At 35.3% G+C, this 12,461-nt stretch overlaps 1 protein-coding gene across 5 annotated transcripts in view; it reads right to left on the bottom strand.

Annotated features, from left to right (window-relative positions):
- Dhc98D (Dynein heavy chain at 89D) overlaps window positions 1–12,461 on the bottom strand; it is a 608,487-nt gene that overhangs the window by 524,203 nt on the left and 71,823 nt on the right. For all 5 annotated transcript variants that reach the window (XM_081742517.1, XM_081742516.1, XM_081742518.1 and 2 more), the window contains exons 10-11: window positions 10,636–10,826; window positions 575–773 (exon numbers count right to left, since the gene is read on the bottom strand). In XM_081742517.1, the coding sequence (XP_081598643.1) occupies window positions 575–773; window positions 10,636–10,826 (390 nt within the window). The remainder of the gene's footprint in view (window positions 1–574; window positions 774–10,635; window positions 10,827–12,461) is intronic.

The raw sequence follows: 12,461 nt of genomic DNA, 5'->3' as shown, positions 1-12,461 counted from the left end.
CGTCCTCAGTGGCAAGGTGAAAAGGATTAAAACGGATAGGAGATAAAAGATATAAAACAAGGAATACATTCGTCAGGGTACAAGAATACAAAACAACATACACATAATATAAAACAGGTTAATGTAATAGGGTCAACAAAAACAAAAAACAACGGGAGATCAAAGAAGCATTCTTTATTCATAAATACAAACCTGCTTTGAATCTGGATACTGGCAACATTGATAGAATTTGATTACCTACCTTTGATGCATATTTTGAGTCTGGCAATAGTGACGTAACATAGACCGTGCTATCTTTGATTCATCACTCCTTTTGCACTTCGCTCTGCTCGTCACACTTCAGAATCTACTCTTTATGTTTAATTTATTCATTTGGTGATATGTATTCCTTGTTTTACACCTTTAAGCTCCTATCCGTTTTAATCTTTCTCACCTTGCCACTGAGGACGGAACCATCTGTGAGTTCCGAAACATCTTTAAAATATTTAGGCTTTACAAGGGAGGATTCATTGGAAAGTAGCCAATTTTTGGTTAATTTGAATCATCCTCTCATGCGCTCATATAACTGTAATACCTTTGCAATGTTGGCCAAATCTTTACATATACTTGACATGTAATCACTTCTTTCAAAGAGTCTTCTTTTATCAAACTCCCAACGATTTCCTTTTCCAGAAAGTTCTATCTGTTCACGCACTTTGTAGTAAGTTTCTTTCCATAGCTCAAGCATTCTGCCAGCTCCGGTAGTTTTGGCCCATACTTCTTTAACTGGTTGCCTGAAATAACAATAATAATAATAATAATAATAATAATAATAATAATAATAATAATAATAATAATAATAATAATAATAATAATAATAATAACATACAAGCACAGATATAATTTTACTTTTCTCCAGCAGTGAAACTTATTCCCATAAATAGAGTAAGAGGCCGTGCATTGTATAATATAATGCGAACTGGTTGTGTTGGAAATATTTTACTAAAATTTTTAAGTTTTGTTTTGTTACAATATAGGACACGAACACAGAATTTAATCTTTAACAATTACATTTCCTGTTTCATGAAAAAAAAAGAAAAAAAGAAAAGAAAAAAGAAAAAGAAACGAGAGAAACAAAAAATATTTGCTATTATTTCTTTTTAGTTGTATGTTTAGAATAACCGAGAATTGTTACGCGGTACACATACATGTTTTTATCAATATCATTTTTGTATGCTTACAGTAGCGTTGAAGCCCAATTTATACTAAGGGTTAAGATTTTTAGGATTCAGATTTCTGGGCTTTCGGCATCTATGGCCATTTACCCCATCACGATGACGGATGACGTCCCTCGGCGAGCACACTATCCAGGAAAAGGGAAGGAAGGAAGCAGCCTGAGACCTATAAAGGTAGGTATCACCCCGGTATTTGCCTGGTGTGAAGGAAAACCTCATTCAGGATGGCTAGCCTGAAAAAGCTTTTTGTACTTTTTCGACCGAGTGTCCCCACTGGTAATCGAACTTGGGACTGCTTGCACCGAAGCCAAGAGCGTTAGCGACTACGCTACGTGGGGCTACTAAGGGTATATTGGTGTTGGTATCACGTAACCATCTAAGAATCGATTCATTGGTTGTCAAGATCGATGAGCTATTATTTTTACGTTACTGTTTTTATTATTATTTCCGTAAAGAACTAATGTGAATCAAGTTATTCTAGTTAGATTGAGTCTGCTTGGCTATAGACTGCGTTGTTTTCGTGTCTTTGTGAAAGTACACGTAGGATTTTCGTTTTGCCTAGTGATAGTACCATAATATGTAGTTATGGATATAAGAATTTTTTTTGGTCCATTTAAAAGACCTAGACGTGAAGCAGACGAAGAAATATCTGCTAGTGGCTGTAGTGATGTCACAGTAATGTAGCAAAATGTACAAAATCAAGAGTTTCACGAGCCAACATCTATACTTCAAACACCAATGAATGAAGAAACATTTGTAGCACAAACAAGTGAAACAAATAGTGCATCCGTAAGTAATGATTAATTAGTTTTAGGCTTTTATGTAAATACCCCTGTAGTCTCGGACTCTCGGAAGTACGAACCCATAAATTCCAATTGCGTCAGTGCCTTTATGAAATCAAAAAAGATTCCAGCACTGGCAACGCAGTCAAATCAAGATACTTCACACATAAATGATTTGAACAGTATTCATGGATTAATTCTTTATTGCTGAAAGGGGCTTTACGTGAGTATTTCTTTCTTTCTCGTCCACCAGTGAAACGTAGAACTTCTCACTGGTAGACTCAAAATTCAAAAATATTCATGAAGATTCTCGAGCACATATGAATTCTCATGGCAATAAGAAGGCGTCCGCCGCTGCAAGAAACTTTCTTTAGTGCGTCTCAGTGAAGAGAAAATCAGTTGTTGAACTAATGGATTTGGCGACAACCAAGATACTAGAAATTAACCGGAAAAAGGAAGCATCCTTTGTAAACACCATTATGTAGGATGACTCAGTTTTAGGATTCGTGAACAAGGAGTAAGATTTAAAAAAAAAAAAAAAAAAAAATGATGCTTCCCTTCTCCCTATATTTATATAGAAGGAATATTAATTACTCAATTGCACTCACTTTTTTATATATTACAATACTTTGCCAAATGACGTGACTAATGAACAATTGACTGTAAAAGCAAAGCAAGTGCAAAAGCAAACTTCATTTTGCATAAGTGTATAACCTATTTTTGTTCATATTGAATTCCAGTAATTTTAAAATTTCCTGATTTTACGTTGCTCTATTTACAATTTGTATAATAAAATTTACTCGTAAATTTCTTCTCTGTTCTAGTAGATAATGTATTATGTTAATTTTTTCTATCAAGTTTATATATAGTAGTATCTGTATTCTTATATTATAGCTTCTTTGTAAGTTTAATAATACAATATTAAATAACATAAGAACTTTTTTTTTGAATTGTAAGATGGAGAAGATAAAATGGACAGAGTGAGCAACAAACGAAGATGTTTTAAAACGGTAGGGGAGAAGAGGGCACTTCTAGTCACCATCCTTCGTAGAAAGGCCAATTGGATTGGACACATCTTACGAAGAAATTGTCTTCTTCACACAACCATGGAAGGGAAGATGGAAGGGAAGCGAGGAATAGGAAGAAGAACACAGCTGATCGATGATTTGAAAGATAGGAGAAAAAATTGGGAGTTAAAAGAGAAAGCTGAAGATCGACAAAAGTGAAAGAAACATTTCCAGGCCCAAATCTAAAATTGAAAAAAAATCCTCATTAGTCCCAGCACCTGCCGAAAGGCAGCATACTTAATAATAATAATAATAATAATAATAATAATAATAATAATAATAATAATAATAATAATAATAATAATAATAATAGGTGTTGTGTAAACAAGAGTACCTCTAGCGAAACTATTAATGCTTCATATTATAAGGTTCTCTTCCGTCTTGTATAGCAACTACTGCAAACACGTGCTTTAACCACGAACACATGTTATTGTAAACATCAGCACACGATGAAAGGCGAATGCCAAGAGAGTATGAAGGATTGGAAGAAAACCAAAGACGGCCAACTTCCCCTCATGGAACTTCCCTTCAGGAGGACATCCATAAAACAGGACTTCACAAGGACAAAATATCAGTCTACAACTAATCAATAACCTACCAATCTTTCTCTCTCTCTCTCTCTCCTGGGGCCGCAATGGGCAATGGAGAATACCTTTAAATCTATCTCTGGAGACAGCATTGAGCAAAGGTGATATCCTATAATCACCTTTCTCCCGGGGATGCAATGAGCTACAGAGAAATCCTGAATGCCACTCATTCTAGCTTTGGAACTTCTTTTATAAAATAACAGACAAATTCTGACCAAAGCATATATTAACTAATAAATAATAGCGTTACAGTTTCGGCAAATTAACTTTGCCTTCATCAGACACATTATGAAATACAATTTCTAAGATTACAGCTTATATACTTCTTAAAGTGAGAGGAGGTATTCCATGAACCAATCATATTCGTCCTTTCCTTTAACAATTTTTAATTAATACAAATGCAACTTTTAATGATCAACTTTCACTTAAGAGCTAAACTTTTAATTGGCACACCTGTGTATGAATAACTTTCACTTTTGAAAAACATAAACTTTTAATTGTCTATCCGTTGTTCAACACACCTGTTTTAATCTCTTCTTTCTTCTCTGTTTTATCCAATATCTTTCTCCATACCTCATGTATATTTAGTCCGCTATTCCAATTCATAAGTTTCTCGCTTCCTTCCTTTCTTATCCATTCTGCCTCTTTCCATTTTCTTATAATGCTTCTTTTCTCCTTTTCCAGCCCCTCTACGCCTTCCCAGTCTATTTCATGTCCTGTCTCCCTTACATGTTTATATATAGCGTTACTATCTCTCTTCAATCGAACGTCGTCCTTGTGCTGTTTAATCCTTTCTTGTAACCTCTTTCCTGTTTCTCCTACATAACTCATATCACATTCTTTGCATTTAATTCTATATACAACCCCTTCATCACTTATTTGAATCTCTGTTACCTTCCTTTTCCTCATTCGCAATGCATCTAACATTCTTCTGCTACCTTTTCTGTACGTTCTTACTCCTCCTTTTCTCAATAAGTTTTTTAAGACTTCCGTTTTTTCTCCTATGCTCTCTATCCCGAACCATCTTTTCTTTTCTTCTTCTCTATCTTCTCTCACTTCCTTCTGCCTTCTGCCCTCTTCTTTCTTGCTATTCTTCTTCAATATATCCTCACTATATCCATTCTGCATTAATAAACTGTGAAACTGTTCTATGTCTTCTTTTCTCTTCTCGTCATCACTGTCTATCATTCTTATCCTTCTCTCCATGTTTCTAATAAAGTTCCTTTTAGTTCCTTCATCTACATCACTTCTTCTATGGCAATAAACACCTGCTGAACATTGTTTTCTATACCATGTTGTTTCAAATTTCCCTCCTACTTTCCTTATTGTCATATCTAAAAAGTTTATTTTCCCCTCTTCCTCTAATTCTACCTCCAGGCTTATTCCTTTTTCTTTATCTTCTATCCTTCTCACAAATTGCTCGAATTGTCTCTTCGTTCCTTTCCAAATACCTAGACAATCATCCACATACCTGCAAAACATAATCAGTCTTTCGCCTCCTTCTTCTTTAACTTTCTCTTCCCATTTATTCATCACAATTTCTGATAACACTGGGCTTAATTTCGATCCTATACTTAGTCCTTCCTTTATTTTCACTAATTTTTCTCCTATCGTACACACACTGTTCTCCCATATCAGTTTTAATGCTTTTATCACTTTATCTTTCTTCCATTTCCTTACTGTTCTATTCTCCATTTCTTCTTCCAATACCTTCAAAATATAATCCCTTCTTAAGCTGGGAAACATTGCTTTGACATCTACGCTAAACATCAGTGTTTTCTCATTTCTTCTTCCTACTTTCTCTATCATCCTCTTTACTTGTTCTGTATTCTTAACTCTATTACTTACTTGTTCTCCCCTTATTTCCTCTGCTATTATCTTTATTTCCTCTTCTAATGGTTGAAAAATATTCTTTCTGCAATCCATTACTGGTCTCAACTTTACCTCTTTTTTGTGTATCTTCGGGAATTCTTTCATATCCGGAATTCTTCCTTTTTCATCTAATAACTTTCTAAAGCCTGCCTTCTTCGCATTCTTTATTATCTCCTCTTTAACTTCTCCTTTCATCTTTCTCTCACCTATCACCTCGTATGTCTCGTCGCATAATTCATCTAATTTCTCTTTGTACCAACAAATAGGGAATCTTACAAAAGAAGAGAAAGAAGGATTCAAGAGCTTAAGACGAAGGAAAGACATTGTTATACAACAAGCCGATAAAGGAGGAGCAGTAGTAGTAATGGAAGAAAAATGGTACAAAGAGAAATTAGATGAATTATGCGACGAGACATACGAGGTGATAGGTGAGAGAAAGATGAAAGAAGTTAAAGAGGAGATAATAAAGAATGCGAAGAAGGCAGGCTTTAGAAAGTTATTAGATGAAAAAGGAAGAATTCCGGATATGAAAGGATTCCCGAAAATACACAAAAAAGAGGTAAAGTTGAGACCAGTAATGGATTGCAGAAAGAATATTTTTCAACCATTAGAAGAGGAAATAAAGATAATAGCAGAGGAAATAAGGGGAGAACAAGTAAGTAATAGAGTTAAGAATACAGAACAAGTAAAGAGGATGATAGAGAAAGTAGGAAGAAGAAATGAGAAAACACTGATGTTTAGCGTAGATGTCAAAGCAATGTTTCCCAGCTTAAGAAGGGATTATATTTTGAAGGTATTGGAAGAAGAAATGGAGAATAGAACAGTAAGGAAATGGAAGAAAGATAAAGTGATAAAAGCATTAAAACTGATATGGGAGAACAGTGTGTGTACGATAAGAGAAAAATTAGTGAAAATAAAGGAAGGACTAAGTATAGGATCGAAATTAAGCCCAGTGTTATCAGAAATTGTGATGAATAAATGGGAAGAGAAAGTTAAAGAAGAAGGAGGCGAAAGACTGATTATGTTTTGCAGGTATGTGGATGATTGTTTAGGTATTTGGAAAGGAACGAAGAGACAATTCGAGCAATTTGTGAGAAGGATAGAAGATACAGAAAAAGGAATAAGCCTGGAGGTAGAATTAGAGGAAGAGGGGAAAATAAACTTTTTAGATATGACAATAAGGAAAGTAGGAGGGAAATTTGAAACAACATGGTATAGAAAACAATGTTCAGCAGGTGTTTATTGCCATAGAAGAAGTGATGTAGATGAAGGAACTAAAAGGAACTTTATTAGAAACATGGAGAGAAGGATAAGAATGATAGACAGTGATGACGAGAAGAGAAAAGAAGACATAGAACAGTTTCACAGTTTATTAATGCAGAATGGATATAGTGAGGATATATTGAAGAAGAATAGCAAGAAAGAAGAGGGCAGAAGGCAGAAGGAAGTGAGAGAAGATAGAGAAGAAGAAAAGAAAAGATGGTTCGGGATAGAGAGCATAGGAGAAAAAACGGAAGTCTTAAAAAACTTATTGAGAAAAGGAGGAGTAAGAACGTACAGAAAAGGTAGCAGAAGAATGTTAGATGCATTGCGAATGAGGAAAAGGAAGGTAACAGAGATTCAAATAAGTGATGAAGGGGTTGTATATAGAATTAAATGCAAAGAATGTGATATGAGTTATGTAGGAGAAACAGGAAAGAGGTTACAAGAAAGGATTAAACAGCACAAGGACGACGTTCGATTGAAGAGAGATAGTAACGCTATATATAAACATGTAAGGGAGACAGGACATGAAATAGACTGGGAAGGCGTAGAGGGGCTGGAAAAGGAGAAAAGAAGCATTATAAGAAAATGGAAAGAGGCAGAATGGATAAGAAAGGAAGGAAGCGAGAAACTTATGAATTGGAATAGCGGACTAAATATACATGAGGTATGGAGAAAGATATTGGATAAAACAGAGAAGAAAGAAGAGATTAAAACAGGTGTGTTGAACAACGGATAGACAATTAAAAGTTTATGTTTTTCAAAAGTGAAAGTTATTCATACACAGGTGTGCCAATTAAAAGTTTAGCTCTTAAGTGAAAGTTGATCATTAAAAGTTGCATTTGTATTAATTAAAAATTGTTAAAGGAAAGGACGAATATGATTGGTTCATGGAATACCTCCTCTCACTTTAAGAAGTATATAAGCTGTAATCTTAGAAATTGTATTTCATAATGTGTCTGATGAAGGCAAAGTTAATTTGCCGAAACTGTAACGCTATTATTTATTAGTTAATATATGCTTTGGTCAGAATTTGTCTGTTATTTTATAAGAGAAATCCTATAATTGTCTGCCGAGGCTGCAGTGGGCAAAGGAGACTCCTACTAATATCCAAACTGAACCTTCACTCCGAAGCCTACTGTGTGCTAAGGACTTACTGAAAGGAATTACTAAAGATTTAAAAAGAAACTTTGTAATACTGTTACAGAGATGTATTTTTCTAATAAATTGGTGAAGGGTTTTATATCTCGGACTTTTATTAGACTCTACCCAGGGGCGGATCCAGGACAAACTTCTGGGGGGAAGGGGTAATACTGCTACTTAGAGCTACTTTTAAGAGCTCCAAACTCTGGGATGGGTTTTATTTTTATATACAAAATAAGAAAGTTTCCCCTTCTGGGGGTGGGGGCGATCGCTCCCCCTGGATCCGCCACTGACTCTACCGATCAAAATATTTCAATATTATTAATTTATTTTCAACGATTTTAAAAAGTTCGATACTGAATTCTCTGTCAGTGTGTCTGTCTGTCTGTATGTTATTTGCGATTTTTTCAATTTTGAACAATGCATTCGATAGAGCATCAAAAACTATCAGAGAAAGTTATTAAATTTTTTGCGTTACTCTTACCGTTCCCGAGATATTGGCCAAAAAGTGGACGATTTACAGAAATTTAAGGACCCATATCTCGGGAACCGTAAGTCATAGAGAGATCATATTGGTGTTGATCAATATCTAAAAGGATGGTAAACATTTCGGTACCAAATAGTAACCGGTGGCCACTGTCAAACTGGCCAGTGGTTTGGCCAATGGCCAGTTGGCCAGTGGCCACCAATTAATATCGGTACGAAAATGTTTAACATTCTGTTAGGGATTGATTACCACCAATATCATCTCTCTATGACTTACCATTCCCGTGATATTGGCCCAAAATGGCCAATTTCTACATATTTAACGAGCCATAGCTCGGGATCCATAAGTTTAGAGAGATGATATTGATGTTGATCAATATCTAAGAGGATGGTAAATATTTTGGTACCAAATAGTAACCGGCGGCCATTGACTAACTGTCTACTGGCCAACTGGAAACTGTTCCCCAGATATTGGCAAAAAAAATCGAATTTCTAGATATTTAAGCAGCCATATCTCGAGAACTGTGAGTCATAGAGAGATGATATTTTGCTAATTTTTGCGAGAAAGAGAAGGTGCGGATAAAAAGATTTACTTTTACATCTAGGAACAATGAGTTATCCTTCCCGCTCCTTATCTCCATTCTTTTTAAGTTCGTTGTGGCAATGCTCTTGGAGCATTCTCAACTGGTTTTATTTGTTATAATAAAACATAGTATATGACACGAGTTTTTACTAGGACTGATGAAAAGGTGCGAAGAACGCAGTTTTTACTAGAAATTTAGTGGAATAAAAACTGTCTTAATTAATAATTATACTACATCTTAAACACAATTATAATACCTTTTTTAAAATACCAAATCCTATACATCTAGATATTCGGTCACTTGAAAACTGTCTTTAATTGAACATCGAAAAATATAAATTAATATCACAATTCCACCTTTAATTTGTTGACATTTCAAGGCGTGGAAGAGTGAAAAATGTTGAACTGAAGTGAATTTGACATCTCAATGTTGGAAAATGTAAGACGTTTTCGGTTTGCCAATTGAGTACTTTATACTGCGAGAAGAAGTGTTCAGCATCTACAGACACTAAGGAAGCATATTTTCTTTTCATGGCAAATTCCACGTCCCTCACATTAGTAGTATCCCCAATTTTTAAGACGGCAGGGTTTTTCACCAAACTAAAGTGTCTGTATCGTCAAGCAACCCGAAATTTGGAGCATCAAAACTTTTGAATCATACGTGCGAATGAAATGAAACGCCCACTCAAGGAAGGCCTATCTCTATAAATTTATTTACGATTAAACCGAGGGCACGACTTTATATATATATATATATATATATATATATATGAATGTTAATGAATAGGCTGGGTAGGAATGTATCGTTCTGAGACAAGGACGACACATTGACACCAAGTACAGGGCGCGCTCGGTAGTTCAACACTTATGGGGTGAGGAAGGTGTTGAACTACCGGAAATGTTGAACTACTGGATATATTTGTTAAAAACGTGGGGGACGGTTTGATTGAGTGTAAGTACGTAATAAAACGGCATTATCTATAATGCCTTCTGTCAGGTCTGTTTGTCAGCAACGCGTTGAACTACTGGGCGGCCGAATCTCAAAACTGTTGAAGTACAGAGCAATCTGCTGGCCATTTTCCCGAATGTTGAACTACCGACATGGTGGCTGCAAAATTGTTGAACTGTAGAGTGAACCCTGCGCGCCAGAAAAATACTCAAAAATGTTGAACTTACTGGGGTTGTTGAAATATCGAATGTTGAACTATCGAGCGCGCCCTGTATAGACATCCCATAATGGTGATAGCGACTTGTAAAAAAAAGTGTTTTCCGGTGTATGGCGTAATATGCAAGAGTGACGGCACTAAACTGTGTCAACACATATGGACTGTTACAAACAAACAAACAAAAAAAAAAAAAAAAAAAAAAACTTGCTAGTCACTGAAGAAACTTAAGAATCTATTTACATCTGGTCATGACTTCCTGAAATTTCCTGCAAGTTTCTTGCAAGTTTGTAACTGTCTATCTACTGGATACTTAGTGGCCATCCTCATTTGTTGACACCATCTTGTACCATTAGTGGTGCCATAATTAAGCCATTATGCAGGAAAATAAGTTTTTTTTTTTTCCACAAGTGAAAATAGAGTGTACACTACTATATTTACAACAAATAAGTAAAACAAAATGCCATTCACTTACTTGAAAACAGTTGTCACATCAAGATAGCGCTCTACTTTGTCACAAAGAGACCAAGCAATCCTTTCTAAAAGAGGTATCATTTGCTCGTCCTTACAATAATAACGGGATAACATCCAAATCATTTGAAGCCCGTCCATCACAGAAGGGAGAGTATCGCTTATTACTTGAAACGAAGTAGTATACGTGATAGTCTGAAAGAAAATTAATTTTTAGAACACTTATTCTATACCTAGTTTTATTAATATTTTAACTGTGAATATTTAATATACATAATACAATTTTCTTTTCACAACGGTGTCGCAATTGTTTCATTTACGATTAAACAAAAAAAAGAAAAGAAAAAGAAAGAAAGAAAGAAAAAGAAAAAAGAAAAAAGAAAAAAATCGTAAATGCTATTTAACTCTCCTAAAAGCAATTGATTGGTCTATCAATGTTTTACCACTGTTCATAATGAAATGACACACTTAGTTTTACGAGGCATCAAAATGAGAAATACATTTAATTTAAGAAGGCTTTAATAATTTATAGATTTTATTTATTTATGCACAGTGTTACAGGCACATCCATACGACCTTTTTTCACCGGAAATATCAACACTAACACTGGAAAAAGTGAAAGGCATTAAGTCGGTAAGAGCCTCTATATGGTATAATCTCAACATCCGCGTGATAGGACGGGGGGAAATGAGAAAAGTTTCTCTCAGAACGATCGACAGCGGAGTTCAAACCTGGGGTTTCACGATTGCTAAACGAGGAAACTAACTGCTCCTCCTGTTAAACACTGGTGATCAGTCGTTACACTTTTTTATACTAGTTTAACTTAAGTATATCTTAAAATTCCTAAGAAAATTACCGGTACATGGGTTTTACAGTATAATATATATAGGAACAAAACTTCAATTTTTGCACGTATGTCTTCCTATATCTACATATCCAGATAGATAGATAGATAGATAAAGAGTGAGGTAGCGTTCATAGCGTAATATTAATAACACACCTATAGAAGTAATTGCTTTTAATTTATTACTTTTTATGTCAAATAGTAGTTTAAGTATGCCATTTCATAATTTGTAAATCAATGTTTGATTGGATTAATGAACGTTTGAATACGACTGTGTTCATATGATGTACCCGCTGCACAAAACATTCATCTAAGCGGCGTTGGAAGCTGTTCATAACTCGTCGTAACATACTGCCTCGAATATTATTGATGGCAGTTCTGATGCGGTCCTTCAGCTCAGAAATAGTGGCGCAGCGTGTTCGAAATACTTATTGCTTGAGGTACCCCCTAAGGAAGAAATCAGCACATGTAAGGTCGGGTGACCGTGGCGGCCAGGAGATGTTACCATCTAATTCCGGCTGTATGCGAGGTCGCTCCACCTTGTTGAAACCACAATTGGTCCACATCCACATTCAACATCCGTAATTGAGGAACGAAGTCTAGCAGTATTCTTAGATAACGTTCACTGGTGACAGGTACAGCTGAGTCTGCCGTTCTCGAAAAAAATAAGGTTCAATAATCTCAAAGGAAGCAACACCACACCACACTGTGACACGAAAGCTGTGTAAGGGCTTGATGTGCACTTCATGCGGGTTTACATCACTCCAGTAACGTAAATTATGTTTATTCACAGAATCACAGAATCACAGAATCACAGAAGCTCGAAATGCGCTTCATCTGACATCATTATGATTGTCACTCATTCTAGCTTTGAAACTTCTTGTATCAAATAGAAGACAAACTCTGACCAAAGCATATACTATCTAATAAATAATAGCGTTACAATTTCGGCAAAGTATCTTTTCCAAAATTGTAACGATATTATT

This window comes from Thermobia domestica, chromosome 16 (genome assembly GCF_964235325.1).
Source record: "Thermobia domestica chromosome 16, izTheDome1.hap1.1, whole genome shotgun sequence".
NCBI classification, from domain to species: Eukaryota; Metazoa; Arthropoda; class Insecta; order Zygentoma; family Lepismatidae; genus Thermobia; species Thermobia domestica.
The sequence above is the reverse complement of the archived record's forward strand: the minus strand, read 5'-3'. Positions and strand labels throughout refer to the sequence as shown.